This window comes from Aotus nancymaae, unplaced genomic scaffold (assembly GCF_030222135.1).
Source record: "Aotus nancymaae isolate 86718 unplaced genomic scaffold, 86718_ANA_hifiasm-v0.15.2.pri h1tg000064l_0, whole genome shotgun sequence".
Lineage (NCBI taxonomy): Eukaryota > Metazoa > Chordata > Mammalia > Primates > Aotidae > Aotus > Aotus nancymaae.
The window spans coordinates 6,382,246-6,405,399 of NW_026988478.1; the positions used below are offsets into that span (position 1 = coordinate 6,382,246).

Below are 23,154 nucleotides of genomic sequence, written 5' to 3' on the forward strand. Positions count from 1 at the left end.
AAATTTATTTTTCATAGTGCTAGAGGCTGGATATCCAACATCAGGTTGCTAGCATAGTCACGTTTTGGTGAGGAGACCTTTTCCAGGTTACAGATGGCCAACTTCTTGTATCTACACATGAAAATACGAGAGTTAACTAGCTCTCTGGCCTTTCTTATAAGGGCACTAAACCCATTCATGAATGCTCCACCCTCATGACTCTAATTAATTCCCAAAGGCACCATCTCTAAAAACTGTTACAATGAGGTTAGAGTTTCAACATATGAATTTTGGGAGGACACAAACATTCAGTCCATAACAAAAAGTGCAGGAGAAATAAAGTCTTTCTCAGACAAATAAAAATTGAGGGAATTTGTTATCAGTAGACCTGTTTTGCAAGAAATGTTAGAAGTTTTACAGTGAGAAGGAAAATGATACATGTCAGAAACTTGGATCTATATTAGGGGAAAAAAAAGCATTAGAGAACAAATAAGTAAAAATAAAAGCATCCAGAGTAAAAATACACATTATATACAGAGAAATAAAGATAAATATGACAGCATACTTTTTGAGAATGCATTTAAAAATGACATCTTTACGGAGTGTATGGAGGGGGAAGACTGAAAGAGCTGTCAACCTAGAGTTCTAAACCTAATGAAATCATCATTACAAGAGGAAGGTGATAAAGACTTTCAGACAAACAAAAGCTAAGAAAATTCATTGGTACCAGGTCTATGCTAGTAAACAATGTTAAAGAAAGCTCTTTTGGCTGAAGTGAAATGGTTTCTGGTGGAAATTTGAAACCACACACATACCACACACACACACACACACACACACACACACACATGCACACACTCTCTCTCTCTCTCTCTCCCCCAAAATAATGAAAATAACTGGAAATAGCAAATGTGTGGGTAAATATTTTAAAAATACTCTCTCTAGTTCTTACTGTCATGTAAATATAATTGACTATTTAAAACAAAAATAATAGTGTTTTATGGAGCTTATAGTATAGGTTATAGTAAATGTCTGGAAACAACAGCACAAAAGATGGGAGGAGGGAAATAGAAGTATACTACTTCTATAAATTTTTATAATATAATGTGGAAGTAGACTATGATAAATTGTAGCTATATGTGTTAAACCTTGACACAACCATTAAAAATAAATATAAAAAAGAGATATTGCTAATAAAATAATAATAGAGATAAAATGGAATACTAAAATATTCAATTAATACCATAAAAGGCAGGAAAGTAAATGAAGAAGCAAAGAGGAAATGTGACAAGTAGAAAACAAATAAAGATATGGTACATATAAACCTCATCATATTGATAATTATATATAAGTTGTCTAAGCATACCAAGTAAAAGACAGAGATTGTAAGCTGGGCATGGTAGGGCATGCCTATAGTCCTAGCTATTGGGAGGCTAAGGTGGGAAGATAGCTTGAGCCCAAGAGTTTGAGGCTGCAGTGAGCCATAATCTCACCACTGTACTCCAACCTGGGCGACAGAGTGAGACTCTGTCTCTATTTTCTTTTTTTAAAAAAAGATATTATAAAATAAAGTAATAACCACCTTTGTAACAGTTTACAAAAACCCTTTTTCCCATGTAAAGGCAGAGATAGGTTAAATGCAAAGAAAGAGAAAATATTTACCACATAAACATTAACCAAGAGAAATTTAGGGTGGTGTATTGGTCTGTTCTCATGCTACTAATAAAGACATACCTGAGCCGGGGATGGTGGCTTATGCCTGTAATCCCAGCACCAAGGCAGGTGAATCACCTGAGGTCAGGAGCTCGAGACCAGACTGACCAACATGGTGAAACCCCGTCTCTACTAAAAATGCAAAAATTAGCTGGGCGAGTTGGTGCACACCTGTAATCTTAGCTACTCTGGAGGCTGAGGCAGGAGAATGACTTGAACCAGGGAGGCGGAGATTGCGGAGAGCTGAGATCGCACCATTGCACACCAGCCTGGGCAACAAGAGTGAAACTCTGTCTCAACAACAACAACAAAAACACATACCTGAGACTGGGTAATTTATAAAGGAAAGAAACTTACTTGATTCTACAGTTCTACATGGCTGGGGAGGCCTCACAATCATGGTGGAAGGTGAAGGAGAAGCAAAGACATGTTTTACATGGCAGCAGGCAAGAGAGTGTGTGAAGGGAGACTGCCCTTTATAAAACCATCAGATCTTATGAGACTTAGTCACTATCATGAGAATGGCACGGGAAAGACCCACCCCCATGATTCAGTTATTTCCCACTAGTTCCCCCTCATGACATGTGGGAATTATAGGAACTACAATTCAAGATGAGATTTGGGTGAGGACACAGCCAAACCATATCATTCTGCTCCTGTACCCTCCCAAATCTCATGTCCTCACATTTCAAATCCAGTCATGCCTTTCCAACATCCCCCAAAGTCTTAACTTATTCAAAGTCTCATCTGAGATAAGGCAAGTCCTTTTCACCTATAAGCCTAAAAAATCAAAAGCAAGTTGGTTACTTCCCAGATACAGTGAGGGTACAGGCATTGAGTAAATATACCCATTCCAAACGGGAGAAATTGACCAAAACAAATGGGCTATAGGCCCCGTGCAAGTCTGAAATCCAATAATGCCATCATTAAGCCTTAAAATTTCAAAATAATCTCCTTTGACTCCACGTCTCACATCCAGGTCATGTTGATGCAAAAGGTGGGCTCCCATGGTCTTGTGAAGCCCTGCCCCTGAGGTTTTGCAGGGTAAAGCCCCCCTCCTGGCTGCTTTCATGGGCTGGCATTAGGTGCCTGTGGCTTTTCCAGGTGCACGATGCAAGCTGTCAGTGGATCTACCATTTTGGAGTCTGGAGAAAGGTAGCCCTCTTCTCACAGCTCCACTAGGCATTGCCCCAGTGGGGATTCTCTGTAGGGGCTCCAACCCCACATTTCCCTTTCACACTGTCCTAGCAGAGGTTCTCCATGAGGAACCCATCCCTGCAGCAAACTTCTGCTTAGACATCCAGGCATTTCCATATACCCTCTGAAATCTAAGTAGAGCTTCCCAAACCTCATTTATTGACTTCTGTGTACCCATAGGCCTAACACCATATGTAAGCTGCCAAGCCTTGGGGCTTGGACGCTCTGAAGCAATGGCCTAAGCTGTACATTGGCCCCTCCTAGCCACAGCTAGAGCTGAAACAGCTGGGATGCAGGGCACCATGTTTGAAGGCTGCATAGGGAAGGGGACCCTGGCCTGGCCCACAAAGCCATTTTTCCTTCTAGACCTCCAGGCCTGTGATGGGAGGGCTGCCATAGAGGTCTCTAGCATGCCTGGGAGACATTTTCTCCATTGTCTTGGTGATTAACACTGGGCTCCTTATTACTTATGTAAATTTCTGTAGCTGGCTTGTATTTCTCCCCAGAAAATAGGGTTTCTTTTTCTATAGCATCATCAGGCTGCAAATTTTCCAAACTTTTATGCCTTGCTTCCTCTTGAACACTTTGCTGCTTTGAAATTTCTTCTGCCAGATACTTCAAATCATCTCTCTCAAGGTCATAGCTCCACATATCTAGGGCAGGGGCTAAAATCTGCCAGTCTCTTTGCTAAAGCACAGCATGAGTCACCTTTGTTCCAGTTCCCAACAAGTTCCTCATCTCCATCTGAGACCACATCAGCCTGGACTTTATTGTCCATGTCTCTATCAGCATTTTGGTCAAAGCCATTCAGCAAGTCTCTAGGAAGTTCCAAACTTTCCCACATCTTTCTCTCTTCTGAGTCCTCCATGTCTCTAGGAAGTTCCAAACTTTCACACATTTTCCTATCTTTTTCTGAGCCCTCCAAACTGTTTCAGCCTCTGTCTGTTTCCCGGTTCCAAATTGACTCCCACATTTTCGGGTATCTTTACAGCAGTGCCCCACTCTACCAGTAACAATTTACTGTATTAGTCTGTTCTCATGCTGCTAATAAAGACATACCTGAGACTGGGTAATTTATAAAGGAAAGCAACTTAATTGATTCACAGTTCCACATGGCTGGGGAGGCCTCACAATCATGGCAGAAGGCAAAGGAGGAGAAAAGTCACATCTTACATGGTGGCAGGTAAAAAAAGTGTGCATGGGAACTCCTCTTTATAAAACCATCAGATCTTGTGAGACTTAGTCACTATCACTGGAACAGCATGGGAAAGACCTGCCCCCATGATTCAATTACTTCCCATCAGGTTCCTCTCACAACACATGGGGATTATTGGAGCTAAATTCAAGATGAGATTTTGGTGGGGACACAGCCAAACCATATCAGGTGGCTATACTAATATAGTACAAAATAAGTTGCAGATCAAGGAATGTTCCCAGGAATAAAGAAGACAGGTACATAATAATAAAGGAGTCAAAATATCAATAAAAAATGACATTGTTACATATTATGCCCCTAATTACAGACTTTCAAAACACCTGAAGCAAAAATTGATAGAATGGAAAATAAATAAGACAAACCTACAGACAGACTCGAAGATTTCAACTGGTAGAACCAGTAGACAAAAAAACAAATTGTCAGTATATAGGATATTCAACCAACACTGTCAACCAACTTGATCTATTTGCCTCAAAGAATGTGTCACCATTTTAGGCACTTGGAGAAAAAAGTTTACAAAACTTTATGTGTAAAAAATAAAATTACAAAATTACAAGAAGAAATCGTGTGAAAATAATTTTATTTTTAAAATTTTAGAGTAGAGAAGATCTAACTGTAATACACAACTTAAGAAGCATAATAAAACAATGTAAATATAACCATATGAAGTTAAAAATTCCTTCAGGGCAAAAATCATCAAAGTCAAAATATAAGTAAAAAAGGGAACTATTTACTACTGCAATCATATATGAAACAGATAATCTTATTACATAAAGTGAATAAACAAATAAATAAGAAACAGCCCTCTAACTCAAAAGAGAAATAAACCAAGGGCATAAAGAAACAGTTCCTGGAAAAGAAATGTTCTTAAACATATGAAAGGATAGTCAGTCTCATATACAATATCATTTTTACCAGTCAAATTGCTGACAATTAAAATGTTTGCTAATATACTGCACAGATGAGGGTAGTATAAAAGCTGATTGTGGATGTCTTTTACCAACTCCCCATGCAATGGATTCATGTTGATATGTTAAAATCAGCAATGGTGGCCAGGCACAGGGGCTCACGCCTGTAATCCCAGCATTTTTGGAGGCTGAGGCGGGTGAGTCATGAGGTCAGGAGTTTGAGATGGTGAAACCCCATCTGTACTAAAAATACAAAAATTAGCCAGGCATTGGGGTGGGTGCCTGTAGTCCCAGCTACTCAGGAGGCTGAGGCAGGAGAATTGCTTGAACCTAGGAGACAGAGACTGCAGTGGGCTGAGATTGCACCAGTACACTCCAGCCTGGGCGACAGAGCAAGACTCCATCTCAAACAACAACAACAACAACAAAAATCAGCTATGTTAAAAGAATTTAAATAATGGAAATTGATAAATGCTACGAATCAAGTTTCCCTTTCTCTTTCCCAGAAAGCCAGTTGTCAATTATTTACCAGCACATCAGCGAATAAAAGTGTGGAAATATAGGCACTCTCATTCTGTTGTTGTTTTTAATATAAAACAATGTAATCTCCACACAGCATTTTGTTAATACCTATCAAAGTTACTGACTACACATATCTTTTGCAGTAACAAATCTATTTCTAGAAACGTGGCCTTAATATTTGTGCCTATATATGAAATGATACGTTTGTTTTGCAATAGCACAAATGTTTGTCAATAGAGGATTGGTTTGAAAAATTGTAGAACACTTTACAAAATGGAATGCCTATCAGCTGTTAAAATGTGTGAGAACAAAGGGCCATTAGCAAGATGGCAACTAGAGTTGCCTGGTGTGTGTTTTGTGCCCCATTCCCCCCACCAAAAAGGGACCAAAACAACAAATAAACAACTATCTCAACTGGATAGTCTGAGAAAGTATACTGGGGAGCACCAGGGGAGCAGTCAGATCCCTGTGGAGCATGGAAATATGGCGTAGCACCACAGAGAGGGGAGCAAGGCATCCTACCTCTGCAACACTGTCTAGCCTGCCATGCTTGTCATGGAGCCAATAGGACTTCTTATGGGGAGATGGTAAGCAGGAGACCCTTGGCAGTAACTGCCACAGGAGGGTCCTCTAGTCCTCAAAGGCCACAACTCTTGTGTAGACAGTTGTCACACATCTACATAGCTGCATTGCCCCAGAGAAGAAACCTTTGAGACAGCCTCCACCCCGTGACTTAAGCTGCTGTGACACAGTATCATCCTAAAAACCAGACCCACTGCTGGAATGTGTTCTGCATTCCACTATGCTCACACAAGTGCCTACAGCACCAATACCCTGGCTGCCTAGAACCTAGACTTGAAAAAAATGACCAAACCCATGAGGCACTCTATCCTCCAGGGAAACAAGAAGACATACACAGTGAAAAAGCCTCATGCAACTGTTCAGCACATGTGCATCCACCCCCATTACCACAGGCAGCCAGAAGGCAGCTTCGCCCTACCAAAGAGGATCCTGTGCTGCCATTGGCCCATTCCCAGCCCAACAGCCAACCCAGGAGACAACAGCAACAACAGGGAAAACTACAGGCCAATATTCCTGATGAACATAGATGCAAAAATTCTTAACAAGATACTAGCAAACTGAATTCAACCACAGATTAAAAAGATGATTCACTATAATCAGGTAGGATTCATCCCAGAGATGCAAGGATGACTCAACATATGCAAGTCAGTAAGTGTGAAACACCACATTAACAAAAAGAAAGACAGAAGCCATGTGACCATTTCAACAGATGCAGAAAAACATTGGACAAAATTCAACATCTTTTCATGATTTAAAAAAGCCTCTTAACAAATTAGGTAAAGACTCTCAATAAATTGGGTACCTCATCATAATAAAGGCCATATATGACAGACTCACAGCTAACATCATAATGAACAAGGAAAAAGACTAGAATGCTCACTTTCACCAGTCCTATTCAACATAGTACTGAAAGTCTATGCCATCCAATTTGGAAAAGCCATCCAATTTGGAAAAAAGGAAGTCAAATTGTTCCTGTTTGCAGATAACATGATCTTACATACAGAAAACCTTGATGACTTCACACACACAAAAAAAATCTAGAAGTAATAAATTCAGTAAAGTCACAGGATAAAAAATCAACATTCAAAAATTAATAGAATTTCTATATGCTAATACCAAACTATCTGTAAAAGAAATCAAGGAAATAATTTTATTTACTATAGCTACCAAACAAATAAGATACCTAAGAATAAACTAAGAAGGTGAAAGATGTTGACATTGAAACTATAAAACATTGGTGAAATAAATTGAAGAAGACACAAATAAATGGAAAGCTAGTCCATGCTCATAGATTGGAAGAATTCATATTTTTTAAATGGCCAGACTACCCAATGATCTATAGATTTAATGTAATCTTTATAAAAATACCAAGGACATTCTTCACAGAAATAGAAAAAAAACCCTCAAATTCATATGAAAGCACAAAAGGCCCTGAATAGCCAAAACAATCATGAGCAAAAGAACAAAACTGGAAGCATCACACTACCTGATTTCACAATATACTGCAAAGCTATCATAACAAAAACAGCATGGTACTGGCATAAAGGCAGACTTGTAGAACAATGGAATAGAATAGAGAACCCAGAAATGAATTGACGCACATACAACCAACTTGTTTTCAACAATAATGCCAAGAAAACACCTTAGGGAGAAGGCAGCCTTTTCAATAAATGGTGCTGGGAAAACTGGATATCCATATGCAGAACGATAAGACTAGACACCTCACTTTTCACCATATACAAAAATCAACACAAAAAATATTAAAGACTTAGATGTAAAACCTGAAACTATGAAACTACTAGAAGAAAACACATGGGATATGCTTTATAACACTGGTCCGTGCAAGGATTTTTAAAATAAAACTTGAAAACCCAGGCAACAAAAGCAAAAATAGACAAATGTGATTACATCAAACTAAAAAGCGTTTTCACAGCCAACAAGTAACAGAGTGAGGAGATGACCTACAGAATAGGAGGAAATACCTGCATGTTACCTATCCAACAAGGAGTTAATATCCAGAATATATACGAAACTTAAATAACAGTAAATAAACCAAATAACCCAATTTAAAAATGGGCAAAAGAAAGACCTTAATTGACATTTATCAGTGAAGACAATGAAGACATACAAATGGCCAAGAGGTACATGATAAAAGAAAATGCTCAGGCCGGGCACGGTGGCTCACGCCTGTAATCCCAGCACTTTGGGAAGCCAAGGCGGGTGGATCACAAGGTCAAGAGATTGAGACCATCTTAGCCAACATGGTGAAACCTCGTCTCTACTAAAAATACAAAAATTAGCTGGGCTTGGTGGCACATGCCTGTAGTCCCAGCTACTCAGAAGGCTGAGGCAGGAGAATTGCTTGAACCCAGGAGGCGGAGGTTGCAGTGAGCCAAGATCGCGCCACTGCACTCCAGCCTGGTGCCTGGCGACAGAACAAGACTCTGTCTAAAAAAAAAAAAAAGAAAGAAAGAAAAAAGAAAATGCTCAACATCACTAATCACCAGGGAAACACAAATTAAAAACTCAATGAGAAAACACTTCACTCCGATTAGAGTGGCTATTATCAAAAAGACAACAGAAAACAAGTGCCAGTGAGGATCTAAAGAAAAGGGAGCACTTATACACTGTTGGTGGAATTGTAAATTAGTACAGCCACTATGGAAAACAGTATGGAGATTCCTGAAAAAACTAAAAATAGAAGTACCATGTGATCCAGCAATGTCTTACTGGTATATATCCAAAGGAAATGAAATCAGAATGTTGAAGAGATAGCTGCACTCTATGTTTATTGTAACACATACAATAGCTAAGATATGGAATCAACCTAAGTGCCCAATAATGAATGAATGGGTGAAGAAAATGTGGTATATACACAATGGAATACTATTCATCCATAAATAAAGAATGAAATTTTGTCATTTGAAACATTGAGGGGCCTGGAGAACATCATGTGAAGTGCAATAAGCCAGGTACAAAAAGATAAGTACCACATGATCTCAGTTATATGAAAAAAAAGTTGTTATCATAGAAGCAGAAAGTAGAACAGGAGTTACCAAAGACTGGGAAAGGAGGGGGAAGAGGAGGACAGAGAAATGTTGGTCAACAGGCACAAAGTTACAATTAGGAGTAAGTTCTGGTGCTCTATTGCACTGTAGAGTGACTATGGTTAATAGTAAGGTGTTGTGTATTACAAAATGGCTTTGAGTGTTATCACTACAAAGAAATGATAAATATAAGAAATGATAGATATGCTAAATGCCCTGATTTTATAATTTTACAACATATATATGTATCAAACATCAAATTTTACCCCATAAATATGTACAATTACAATGTATCAATAAAAATGAACAAAGGTACATGCAGTATTTTACAACAAAACAAAAATATATAAAAACACCTTATGTACTAATGTGGAATGAGATCAATTCAATATTGTTAACTGAAATAAGCAAGACTGTAAGGGGAGAAGATAATATATTCACATATATTTGCTAGCATATGCACAAAATGTCTTTGAAAGTATTCACAAGAAGTATCAGTTGCCTCTGCAGAGGGTGATGCCTGAAGGACCAGAGAGGAAGGGAAAGTTTCACTGCTTTTAAATTTTTAAAACATTTTGCACTATATACAGTATTATTCATGCAACAGGTAAATACAAATTAAATTTAAATGTCTAACTAACACCAGTGTCTTGTGGGGTAGGCTGTTTGATACACTATTGGTGATACTCTGAGTTGGAATAATCTTTCTTGAAAGCAATTTAATAATATGAAACAAGAATCTTTAAATAGTTTCACTTTTTAACACAGCAAATATACTTTCTGGTATCTATCTTCAGAAAATATGCAGAGATTAAAACGAAGATTGATAAATAAAATGTTTTTCATGGTGTTATTTATAACTATAAAAAATTAGAAATAACCTAAATGTCCAATGAAATTGGAACAAATAAATTTGATGTAGTCATACAACAGAATAATATACAGCTATTTAAAACCATTTTGAATGAATTTTTAACAACATGCTCAAAATATTGTGAATAGAAAAGTAAGGTGCAAGGTTTCACACATGGCATGACCCTAATTCTTCCCAAAAGCTACGTATATACATACTCACATGTTTATGATGTGGTTCAGGATATGCTACCCCAAAATAGAACTCCTTGGCTTTGAGGAAACAGCAGAAGCAAGACATCCACCCTCACCTCTTTCACCTGTGTTTGCCTAAGGCAGGACATACAAGGATTCTGTCTTTCCTCTAAAGTAGTCATTCTACAACCTTCATTCCAGAGTGTCTTCCTTATATCAGAGGAAAGGAACATCCTTATCCTCCAAGACACAGAGACACAAAGAACAATCTGAATGGTTCCCCAAGTTTATTACCATTGGATCATATCCTCTTTTGTCCAATCATACCTTTGCACAACTGACCACTCTTCATCAAACCTAAGCACAAAAATACAGTTTTCCCTGTTTCTCTGGGTCTTCATTTCCAAAGGCTCCTGAGTCATGTAAAACTTAAATGAATTTCTGTGGTTTTTCTCTGGTAAATGTGTCTTTTGTTACAAGTGTCTCACCGTGAATCCATCAATGAATGAGAAAAAAAATCAATTTTCTGTTATACCTCTTCTCTTATGTACACATGCAAACATAGGGAAGAAACCCCACAACATATGAAGATAATTATCTCTAGATGCTATTGCAATATCACTGAATTTCAATATCTTCCAGATTTTCAGTATCACCTTGAAAATTACCAATATTTTACAAATTTTCTGTAATGAAAATGTATTATTCTTGTCATCTTAAAGGATATTTAGAAATAATTGAAATATTTAATGTTTTACAACATTTTAAACATAAAGAAACACTTTGGGTCATATTGTACATTCTCCTCCCAATAATTCTGTACATTGTTAACAAAACATCTGGAGTTACAAAACATGTCACTTAAAAATAAAGACAGGGGCGGACCGTCGTGGACGCCGCTCCGGGCCGCCGAGCGTCTGTAGAAGCCGGGGCCGCGGCGGCGCGGGTGCTCCGGTCCAAGGCCCCGTGTAATGTTCAAGCTTAGAAATGCCTTATGTGGATCGCCAGAATCGCATTTGTGGTTTTCTAGACATTGAAGAAAATGAAAACAGTGGGAAATTTCTTCGAAGGTACTTCATACTGGATACCAGAGAAGATAGTTTCGTGTGGTACATGGATAATCCACAGAACCTACCTTCTGGATCATCACGTGTTGGAGCCATTAAACTTACCTACATTTCAAAGGTTAGCGATGCTACTAAGCTGAGGCCAAAGGCCGAGTTCTGTTTTGTTATGAATGCAGGAATGAGGAAGTACTTCCTGCAAGCCAGTGATCAGCAGGACCTAGTGGAATGGGTAAATGTGTTAAACAAAGCTATAAAAATTACAGTACCAAAGCAGTCAGACTCACAGCCTAATTCTGATAACCTAAGTCGCCATGGTGAATGTGGGAAGAAGCAAGTGTCTTACAGAACTGATACTGTTGGTGGCGTACCCATCATTACTCCAACTCAGAAAGAAGAAGTAAATGAATGTGGTGAAAGTATTGACAGAAATAATCTGAAACGGTCACAAAGCCATCTTCCTTACTTTACTCCTAAGCCACCTCCGGACAGTGCAGTTATCAAAGCTGGATATTGTGTAAAACAAGGAGCAGTGATGAAAAACTGGAAGAGAAGATATTTTCAGTTGGATGAAAACACAATAGGCTACTTCGAATCTGAACTGGAAAAGGAACCTCTTCGTGTTATTCTACTTAAAGAGGTTCATAAAGTCCAGGAATGTAAGCAAAGTGACATGATGATGAGGGACAACCTCTTTGAAATTGTAACAACGTCTCGAACTTTCTACGTGCAGGCTGATAGCCCTGAAGAGATGCACAGCTGGATCAAAGCAGTCTCTGGCGCTATTGTAGCACAGCGGGGGCCCAGCAGATCTGCATCTTCTGAGCATCCCCCCCACCCCCCTCCCCGGTCCTTCAGAATCCTAACACGCTTTCCGTCCCGCCACCGCAGCCGCCACCGCCTCCGCCTCACATTCCACAGCCTCTCGCAGCAACTCTTTGGTCTCAAGCTTTACCATGGAGAAGCGAGGATTTTACGAATCTCTTGCCAAGGTCAAGCCAGGGAACTTCAAGGTCCAGACTGTCTCTCCAAGAGAACCAGCTTCCAAAGTGACTGAACAAGCTCTGTTAAAACCTCAGAGTAAAAATGGCCCTCAGGAAAAAGATTGTGACCTAGTAGACTCGGATGACGCGAGCCTCCCGGTCATTGACGTGTGAGGCAGACGTGCATGGAGCCTGCCTGCCTCTACCTCCTCAGTTGTTTCCTTTCGTGAGGCTTCTAGCCAAAGACGATAAAGGGGGAAATGGTTTTTAGTGCGGATATTATACTGCCTCTTAGGTGTATTCTTTATAGGCTGGTAAACCAAGAATCTAGGGAGTGGCCAAACTAAATATAATTTCTTTAAAAAGAAAGAAAAAGGAAAAATCCAAAATATCTCAGTGTCATCTGTCTGAAGCATTGTGTGTTCTCATTTGGGTGGTAACAATGTGTGTGTAATATTTTTTCCTAGTGATTTTGACAGTTTAAATGTTTAACAACTTAAAACATTAAAAATGCTGATTAAATACTTTGGTCATTTAAAAAATGCTACTATGACGTCTGATTACAAATTTTCACTATTTACACATCCTTATTGGTCACTATTACCAAATGAAATATTGCCAGACCAAGATACCTAAACTCATGATGTCTGTGGTGCTGTAAAATTTATACTGCAATGTGGACTATGTTGAAATTACAAACATTTTTGATGCCCTGAATCTTGAGGTGAGTTGCAAATTTTGCATAGAGGATATTATTCGACCAACAGTAAGGGTTGTGGGTTATACTTGGGTAGAGAAAAGGGAAAAGCTAGAATTCAAACAACTCTGTCTTAGATGTTTGTTTGAAAAAGTTTAATCAGGCCTTGGAGCAGTTAGTGCTTTATTCAGCAAAAATTATTTGGTAGGAAATTTTTGGGAGAGCTGATTTTCTTATAAAAGTTTTGTAAATAGTTCTTATTTCTATATTTGGATCGGTGAAAGACCTCAAGTTTATATGTAAAGACGTAACTGCCCTTAGTCATGAAATTGTTGTGACCTCTCCTTTTTGTCACTAATAACCTAGATTCAAGTGCCTGTGTTTTTTCATCTTGTTTAGGAATGGTTTGAGATTCATATGCTAAAAAGTCCTCCTACATGACTGGTTTTAAACATTGAGATAATATTAATTTTCAGTAGAATACTTTAATGTGTTAAAAAGATAGCATTTTATGTTAGAGATACCAGAATGCTGGTATTCTACTACCTGTGCAATATGTATGTTTTAAAGAAAACAAATTTGGGAATACATTTAATCATGGGCATCTAGATATAAGCACCTCTCTAAAGAATTCTTCATTTCTGGTGTTGAATTATAGACCAGTTTGAATAAATACTGGTTTTTTGTTTTGTTTTTTTGTGGGTTTTTTTTTTTTTTTTTTTTTGGAGACAGTGTCTCGCTCTTTTGCCCAGGCTGGAGTGCAGTGGCGTGATCTCAGCTCACTACAACCTCCGCCTCCTGGCTTCAAGCAGTTCTCCTGCCTCAGTTTCCTCAGTAGCTGGGATTACAGGCACATGCCACCACACCCGGCTAATTTTTGTATTTTAGTAAAGATGGAGTTTCACCATGTTGGCCAGGCTGGTCTTGAACTCCTGACCTCAAGTGATCCACCCGTCTCAGCCTCCCAAAGTGCTGGGATTACAGGTGTGAGCCACCATGCCTGGCCCGTGAGTACTGTTTTTGTGGTTCCATCTTAAACATTTGCTTTAAAAAAACAGTCTTGAATTTCACATGCTGCTATTTTTATATTTTGCCATTTTACTGTACTGTTTTGTTTTGAATTTGTACATATCACTGAAAATTTCTCTTTTTCATTTTCTAAGATGACTTCTTGTCTGAGACAGAAAAGTTTCCTACTACAGCAGTGGGGTCCAGAGGTTAAGATCTATTAGAATTATAGTATCAGTTTAAAAATCTGTATGCATAGAGAGTATACCACTCAACTTTTTTATTCATAAGCTAATATTTTTTTAAAGTTAGATTTTTTTCTCTTTTGCAGCTACATTTGAAAGTGATAAAGAGATTTTAATTATCACTTTTTCTGCTGATATATTCACTATAATGGCTTTTTTGAAAGTGTCTTTTTCATAAACACACCCGAGAAATCTGATATAGACACTTTGCAATATTTAAGAACCTAATGCTGTTTAATTTTGGTACAGCTTCCACACTGCATGTTCATTTTAGCATATTTTGGTATTTGCAATTTGATGTATTTCATGGTGGTAAAATATTAGCTCTATTTTGGGACATTTTTAAATAGAACTGTCCTTGTTCAGTAGCATAGGAAAATGTTCTTGTGATTGTCAGGGTCTCCTAATATTTATCTCAATTCTTTTATAAGTCTATGGAAATTATTTAATTATTTTAAAACTTACACACTTTTCTGGTAAATATGTCACATCTGAGTTCAAAAAAATTACTTTGAATACCTTAATATTTGCTGCATTTTTTTTCTGTATATGTAACATGTCTTCTTTCAGAATGGGAATATATGTGTGCCTCCCAGCATTTACTGTTAAAGTCTGTTATCTTTATATGTCAAACTGGTTGAACACTGTAATGACTTGAGAATAAACTGCACAGAGTTTATTCTGAAAAAAAAAAATAAAGACAAAAATCAAATAATATTTACTCTTACCAAGTTATGAAAAGTAGGAGTTCCAGAAAGAGAAGAAGTCTATGGTCAAATAAGTTAAAGAAACATTAAGCTACATTTCATAGTCTCCTCTTCTTAGAGATAAGGAATTAATTAATATTATCGTATTAACGTTTCAGAGAGATCCTGCAGTGAGGAAAACTGTTTAACCATTTAACCTAAAGTTTCTCTCTCTTCCTCTCTCCCCCTCTCTAAATATCTAAATACAGCCTAGTATTCCAAAGAACATAGTTAAGAAGATGATGCGCTTGGGAGCTTCTAAGTTCCTTCTGTCTAATCTCTAATACTTTCTGGTTCTATGGCACTGGCTCACTGCAACCTCAGTGACAACCATAGCGTGAGGGCTATCCTAACTGTCTCCTGATTTCCCCAAGACAAGATATCACACCTGATCACTTTATTGCCCATGTCCACCCTCCCTTCCCCAGTACAGTATCACTTCTACCTATCAGCATATCAGAAAAGCTTGAACACGTATTAAAACACGGTGCAATCGTGTTTCTGATGGGACAAAAAGTATTAGTGTATGAGAATCTCCAGCATTCCCACTCTTTAGAAGAGAGGTCAGTTTTTTAATTTCTTCTGCTCAGTTTTTTCTCTCTCTTGCCCTCCAAGAAAGTCTGCCATTTATTCTTTCAGCTTTAAGAATGCATATTTGCAACAATGGGAAAAAGAAGTGGTAGGCAAGCTGCACTTGGAAAAGAAATAGAGGGGGAAGCAGTTGAGAGCAGCAGAAGAAAGTGGAATTTTAAGCATTGTTGCTATGGATCATGTATTGTCCTTGTAGTGTTTAAAAAATAATAAAGAAAGAGGCCGGGCGCGGTGGCTCACGCCTGTAATCCCAGCACTTTGGGAGGCCGAGGCGGGTGGATCACGAGGTCAAGAGATCGAGACCATCCTGGTCAACATGGTGAAACCCCGTCTCTACTAATACAAAAAATTAGCTGGGCACGGTGGCGCGTGCCTGTAATCCCAGCTACTCAGGAGGCTGAGGCAGGAGAATTGCCTGAACCCAGGAGGCGGAGGTTGCGGTGAGCCGAGATCGCGCCATTGCACTCCAGCCTGGGTATCAAGAGCGAAACTCCGTCTCAAAAAAAAAAAAAAAAAAAAATAATAATAATAATAATAATAAAGAAAGAAATATGGAAGAAAGTGTTGCAGGACTTTTCCTTAATTCAGCTAAAGACTTAGTTCAGCTTTGTCTGTCCTACGGCCATAAAAATTCAGGCTCACAGACAGTTTGAACATGAGTAAAGCAGGGTTTTCTTAGGAGAAAAGGAAGAAAGTGGGGATCAGGGACTCTCGCTAGGCCAGAGTTCCTGCTAGAGTGCCTCCCACCCAGCAGTTCTTCAAACCTCAGGTTCCGCTCAGGAAGAAGAGGATCCAGGCTCCTTCCTGCTGCAAACATCATGAACTTCCCTAGGCACCACCTCAGTGGGCAGCCTGGTTGGAGTTTCTCCAGGGACCCCCTCCCACATGGCTCTCTCATCTCCCCACAAGGAAATACATCTAGCTGCCATTAGATTTAGGATAAGGACAACAACCGATCTTAATTGCTTCCTGCTTAAAGGGGGTGCTGCTGTTTTGGCGGAATGACAGTCAGAGCTCCCTCAGAGGCCTATTGAAGGTTCCCCAGTGGAAGGGGCCATCGTCAGAGGCTCTGGTTGCATGATCCTTTGGAGTTTGATGGCTGAAGGCAAGAACAAACTGGTTATTAGAAAACATGTATCAAAATGAAATGGGGGGGGTAAGAATAGCTTAAAAATTCTAAGTCTCGTTTTACCAGTTTGTACAGGGAGACGGAGGCCAAAATCCCAACTGGAAAAAAAACTTTACCCTTTTGCCAGGATGTTGGGCTTCTGGGTTCCCTTCTGCTGGGCCATATCCTAAGCCAATGAGTTTAAGGTTTGGGAAATTAACTCTTTCCATTTTGGAGGATGCATCTGAGGGTAGTGTCATATAGTACAGGGTCACAATTACCTATTAGTGAAGAGAGAACCAAGGAGAAGAAGGGAAAAAGATGTTTTTTAAAGGAGACCCAAGGGTTCAGGATGCATTTGAAAAGGGTACACACTGAAGATGAATGGCTACCCATTTAGAAAGAGGGAAGCAGGCGTCCCTGGTTCCCTTCTCTTCCTAGAAGATACCCAGTGGTAAGTGAGGGAGAGAGAGAAGAGCATCCACCTGCCCTCTTCCATCCTTTCATCCCCAAGTTCTGGTGACCTTGGCAGGTGCCCCATGGGTGTCAAAACAACTTGCACCCATGAAACAGAGGCCTTAGAGAATAGAAATTATCTGCTCTCAACTGTGCCTCTTTCCCACCTACTGTCAGTAGCCTTAGAGTCCCTAGACCTCATTTATGCCATGGATATTAACATGGCCTTTATCCATGAAACAGGAAGCTTGGTGTTGGCTTAACTGGCAGGAATCAGCCACGCTCACCTGCCCTGTGCCTTTTAACCTCTGTTATCATTTGCTTCTAGATACCTCAGATCCAGTTTTCTTTCCTAGAGCTTTGACATGAAGCTTGTAATTGTGTCTGGGACAAAAATGTATCTGGGACTAGGGGGGAAGGTTGAATAGACTCCTTATCATAAGCCAAATGCTAAGGTGAAACTGTGGAACTCAGTCCTCCTCCAAGGGAGAGGAAAGGATGTCTTGTGACACACCCAGATAACTGGTAGCTATAGGATTCGGGTGCTTGCTAGGATTTGGGTGCTTGGCTTTGGTTAGCTCCCTTAGTTTCACTTGCCCAAAAGGAAACCTCTGAGTAATAGGCATCCTATTTATTCCAGTTGCCTGGCAGTATTTGCAAGATAATTTCTCAGAACTAGAATATTGATCCTGGATTTCATCCCTTTTGTTCTTTCTGACCTGCAGCCAGGGATTGCTGGTTGGTTCATAGGAACAAGCAGGATTAATCTAAAAGGTAGGCAAAAACTTAAAAACTACTGATGAGTTTAGAATTTAATGACAGATGTGTGATAAGTCTTGAAACATAATTTCTCTCTCTCTAGTCCTCATGTTTGTGAAAAAACAAATCACTGTAGGACTGGGTGGTTTGCAAACTAGACTTAAATATTATATTTGGCCTGATTTTTCACATAAATTGCAGCAAGAATAATTATTTCTACATAGGCCTTTTGGATTGGCCTCGATGGAATTCTGTTCCGCAAGGAATCTCAGATAAAACCTTTTTAAGTTGAGCCAACCATGGGTATCCTCAAATACCTGTGAGTTAGGTGACCCTCTCCTCTTAAGTTCCCAAGATAAACTTGGAGCTCCTGGACCTGTTAGAAAGTGACATTCTTTACTGAGCACAGGTCAGGAACCCTGTACAGGGACTGTGTAGATGACAATATGAGGCTAGTTTCCCCACGGGGCTTTTATTGACTCTGCAACTCGAGATTGATTTCTTAAAGGGAAGCACATCCTTCTAGTCAAAGCCTTGGTAAAATAACTGTTTTTTCCAGTTGTGTTCTGTTGCAAAAGAAAAAATAGATTTTTATTGCACTGATGCAACTAATTATCTTGCCATAAGAATACTCATGATAGTTTCCAAATTCTAGAGGAGCCAGACAGAGAGAAACAAACATGCTCCAAATTTTGATCCCAGGAGTGTATACCTTACTTAATTATTAAAGGCCATAAATAGTTCCAAATAAGTTTCCTTGACTCTGAAAAACCAAACATGGATCAGCAATAATCCAAGAAAAAGTCAGAAACGTTGCTTCAGCTTTCTGAATTTAGTCCATTTAGTTAACTCTTATTTTGCTTGATATTCATGAGTGTTTCAGCTCTTCATGAGTCCTGTATATTTTCCTTTATTCCAATGTCACAATCTCCAAAGTTTTCGGAAGCCTGTATTTGAGAGCACCTGTTAAAGTTCTATAGCTTATTATAAACCATCTTTTGAAAAGGATTAAAAGACAACAATTGTCTGTGAATAGCAATATATCCAGCGTAGTCACAGTTAAAAACACAGTGGACAAATTAAGTTTGGTTATCTCTGTGGTTTACAATAACATAACATAACAATCTTAATTATGATTGATAGCATATACTCAGACATTAGAATTCTAGAAATCTCGTATAACTTTGGAAACATATATTAGCATTATTCATCAAGATATAAACTAAAGAAGATTTAACATCATTTTGCCAATTTCATATACCTAAATATGTCAAATAATCCTCTTTACCTGTCTTTTCTGGACATTCCAGGGGTTCTCTGGATTTGGGGAAGGCTTTTAAATAGGTTTAAAGCACTTCATATTATGAAATAGTATTTCAGATTACCATAAGTTATTTTACTAAAATGTTGACTCAAAAATTTTAAAGAACCAAAAACTTTTTATCACTCTTTTGAATTTAGTCAGTATGTTCACACAGAGAACCTCTTCTGGAAGATTAATTTCCACAATTCTTCTACCACTTTTTGAACCTTCAGCTTTTTCCTCAAAATAATCCTTTAACCCTAGGCAAAAGTTTACATTTCCATGCCTTCTTATAATCTTTTACTAAAAAACACATTTTACTGTTCTTACACACCTTGCACATAAATCTATTTTCAGTAGTCTCGATGACATGTTATAATAGTGACTCCTAGCAATTTTTAACTTTAAGATAAAACTCGGTAAGTTGCTTTAACTGTGTGCTAATTGCAGCCAAGGTTTGCCTTCTTAGTTAAGGGCATAGTTAGTTCTATATGTCCCCAGGCCTAAACAATTGTAAAGCAGGCAAGACAGTTCTCAAAACCCAAAAAGCAGTTTGTAACTTTAAAACATTCAGCAAACCTTGTACCTGACCTGTATAGGTTAGTTTACCTGTTTAAATTTTAATGACACCTGCATTTTACCAATAATCTTTAAGGCTGCTTTTATTTCTCTAAGATTAAAGTCACATGAACTGAAAGGTTCCACAGCTCTTAACTGACCTTTAAAAGATATTAGATCCAAACACTTGTCTTTCTTTAGGACAAATTAATTAGAGCTCTTTTTATAGACATCACACACAGTACATACACAGACAGGCAGAAGAAAACCCATTCGCTGGATGGGGTCCTCTAAGAGACAGCTTGGAAAACACGCAGATATCGAACCAGAGAGGGCCCGTCCCCTAGGGCAGTATTGCTAAACAAAGACTTGCCAAATGGTTCCCGGCCATGCTCCCAGGATGTAAAGCAAGATGGAGGCTTGCAGCACAAGACATGCAAAGCACACCAGATTGGCCACAGAGACTAGCTCCACAAATTCTTTTTCATAATTAAAGCTTTACAGAAAGTATGAAGTGATAGTTGTGGGGGCAGGTGCTGGTTTAGTAAAGGGGAAAGAAACTTTAAAAGTTAACAGATGATGGGGTGAAGAAGAGGAAAGAAAAAACAATTAATTCCTGGGAAAGAATCTGTTACTCTTATGCAACTGATTACACATCAGGGAGAAAAGATTAAGCTTAATATTGTCCAATGGAGTTGAAACCCCTTGTCTGGTGAAAGGGAAGGCTGCCACAGCCTAGCTGGAAACCAGCCAGCAGGCTATGCAGGACCCTTGGGCCATGCATCCCAGCCCCAGCAGGGAGTGGGGAGTGTGATGAGGAGCTGCTGGTCTCTGGTCCCTCCTGAAAGAGGAAGGAAAAGGCCATGAAAAAGCCTGGGAGTGATGAGGGGTGGGGACATGGTTTCCCCCATTGTCAGAAGTCTAAGGATGAAAAGGCTTAGAAGCAAGAGAGAGATTTTTGAGTCCCCATTTCACACACGAGCCCCGTGTTGGGCACCAAAAATGTTGCAGGGCTTTTCCTTAGTTCAGCTAAAGATGGGGTTCTTGTTTGTCCCACATCCATGAAAATTTAGGCTCACAGACAGTTTGAAGGATGAGCAAAGTGGAGTTTTATTGGGTGAAAAGGAAGAAAAGGTGAAAACAGGGACTCTTGCTAGGCCAGAGTCCTTACTAGAGTGCTTCCCGCCCAGCAGTTCAAATCCCAAGTGCCACACAGACTCCTTCCTGCGGCAAATGTTGTGAACTTCCCAAGGCTCCACCTCAGTGGGCAGGCTGGTTGGGGTTTCTCCAGGGACCCCCTCCCACCTGGATGCCTCAAAAGAAAAGAAGAGAAGAAAAGAAGAGAAATAAGGAAGATAGGAAAGAAAAAAGGAAGGAAGGCATTTAGTATTGTCTTAAAAATTGTATTGTGGTTTCTAGACTGAAGTTCTTTGACCATATCACAGCTTTCAAATGGACCATGCAAGTCACTTTCAATAGTTTAACAAGCTTAGAAACTCATACACCCTAAGTAGAAGATTATATAGGCCTGGAAAAAACTGCTACGTTACTGCCAGTCATGCAGCTTCCTTAGAAAACTCATTGATTAGAAAGGAGAGAGGAAATGAGCAGATTCTAAAGCATAAAAAGGAGAAAGAATAGCAGCTCTGAAATTAGTATCTTAGTCCCTCAGGTAAGCACATCCTAATCAAAACATATGATTTTGGAGAGTTCTGAGTGATCCTGCATCCTCAAGACTGCTTTCTGTTGTGAAAGGAAGCATAACCAAAAAGCTGAACTCTCCTTGGGACAAACTGATGAAGAGGAAAAAGCACGGTCAAAGTCAAGGCTTAACAGAGGAAATGCAACAAATGGGAATCAGATAGCTCATTAGACGGTAACAGTTCAATAAGCATCATTTGAAAACAAATGCAAAAAATGAGAATCCTATTTTGCAGTGCTCAAAATATCAGAAAAGGAAAATATTGACAAAATTCAGTGCTAAAAATGATGTCAATAGATAGACACTTTTATAAACTAATGGAGGGATTGTGAATTAGAAAACCTTATTTGGAGGCCAGATTGGCAATTGTACCAACATCTATAATTTTAAATGCATATACATGGCAGTTCTCGTTGTAGGAATTTTCTCTGAGGAAGAAATAAATAAACAAATACATAAAGAAGTATATCAAGAATTTTTAAATGTTATTTTTTATGTAATAAAACTGAATAATTATCCATCAGTAGAGGGCTTAGTTTAACAAATTAAATATATCCAGATAGTAGTATACTGTCTGACATAGTTCTTATAAGCATAGATTTTGAAGTCAGACTGTCTGAGTTTCAATCTAGTCCTACCTCTTACTACTTGTATGATTTTGATCACATTATTTAATTTCTCTTTGCTTAAATTTCCTAGTCTATAAAACATTCTATAAAATCTATAAAGTAACTTAATAATCTATAAAATCTACTTCACAGAGTTATTACAAAGATTAGATGAGCTAATCCATTGAAAATTCATGCTCACAGTAAGTACTGAAGAAGTTAGATATGAATACAGTTGAATAACATGCGGGTCAGGGGAACTGACCACAGTGCAGGCAAAAATCCTTGTATCAATTTTGACTATCCCAAAACTTAACAACCCACAGCCTACTGTTGACTGGAAGCTGTTAACAATAACATAAACAGTCAATTAATGCATATTTTGTAAGCTATTTGTATTATATATGATATTCTTAGAATACTTTAAGTATGCTAGAGAAAAGATAACGTTATTAGGAAAATCATAAGAAAGAGAAAATATATTTACTATTCATTGAGTGGAAGTGGATTGTCATAAAAGTCTTCATACTCTTCATCTTCACATTAAGTACGCTAAGGAAGAGGAGAAAGAAGAAGAGGGATTGGTCTTGCAGTCTCAGGAGAGGCAGAGGTAGAAGGTGGAAGGGGAGGCAGGGGAGGCAGGCACAGGCAGTGTAACTTTACGAAAACACATTAGACTTTTTTGCTTTTTCTTTTCTCTAAAAAATGTTTCTATATAGTACCAATCCTTTTACCACTGTTTGCTTTAGTTTCATATCATAAAAGGGTCCATGTCATTAATGTCAAAAGCAGTCCTGAATAATAAGAACCATTCTGCATGATTGTCTAAAATCAATTTGTTTTCTGGCATTGCATCTTCTATGTCTTCTTTCTCATGATCTGTCACTGATTTGGAAGCACTCCTGTCCATCAAGTTGTCTTCTATTAATTCCTCCAGCGTTGTATCTACTGGCTCTTAAATTTCTCCAAAATTCTTATCTTGAAATCCTTCACCTCCAGCATTTTTTTTAATTGACATATCCACAATCTCTTTTATAATTTTCTTGACTGGCTCTGTTGTAAATCATGTAAAGTCATGTACAATATCTAGACACAGTTTTCTCCAGCAGGAATTT

General features: G+C 38.6%; 1 protein-coding gene across 1 annotated transcript; it reads left to right on the forward strand.

Moving 5' to 3' along the window:
* The first annotated feature begins 11,140 nt into the window (after window positions 1–11,140).
* On the forward strand, window positions 11,141–13,652 carry LOC105714662 (pleckstrin homology domain-containing family A member 1-like). The gene is given in 2 exon segments (XM_064366107.1): window positions 11,141–12,107; window positions 12,109–13,652. Coding segments are annotated over 2 exon segments (1,233 nt in total). The 5' UTR covers window positions 11,141–11,198; the 3' UTR covers window positions 12,433–13,652.
* The last annotated feature ends 9,502 nt before the right edge of the window (window positions 13,653–23,154 follow it).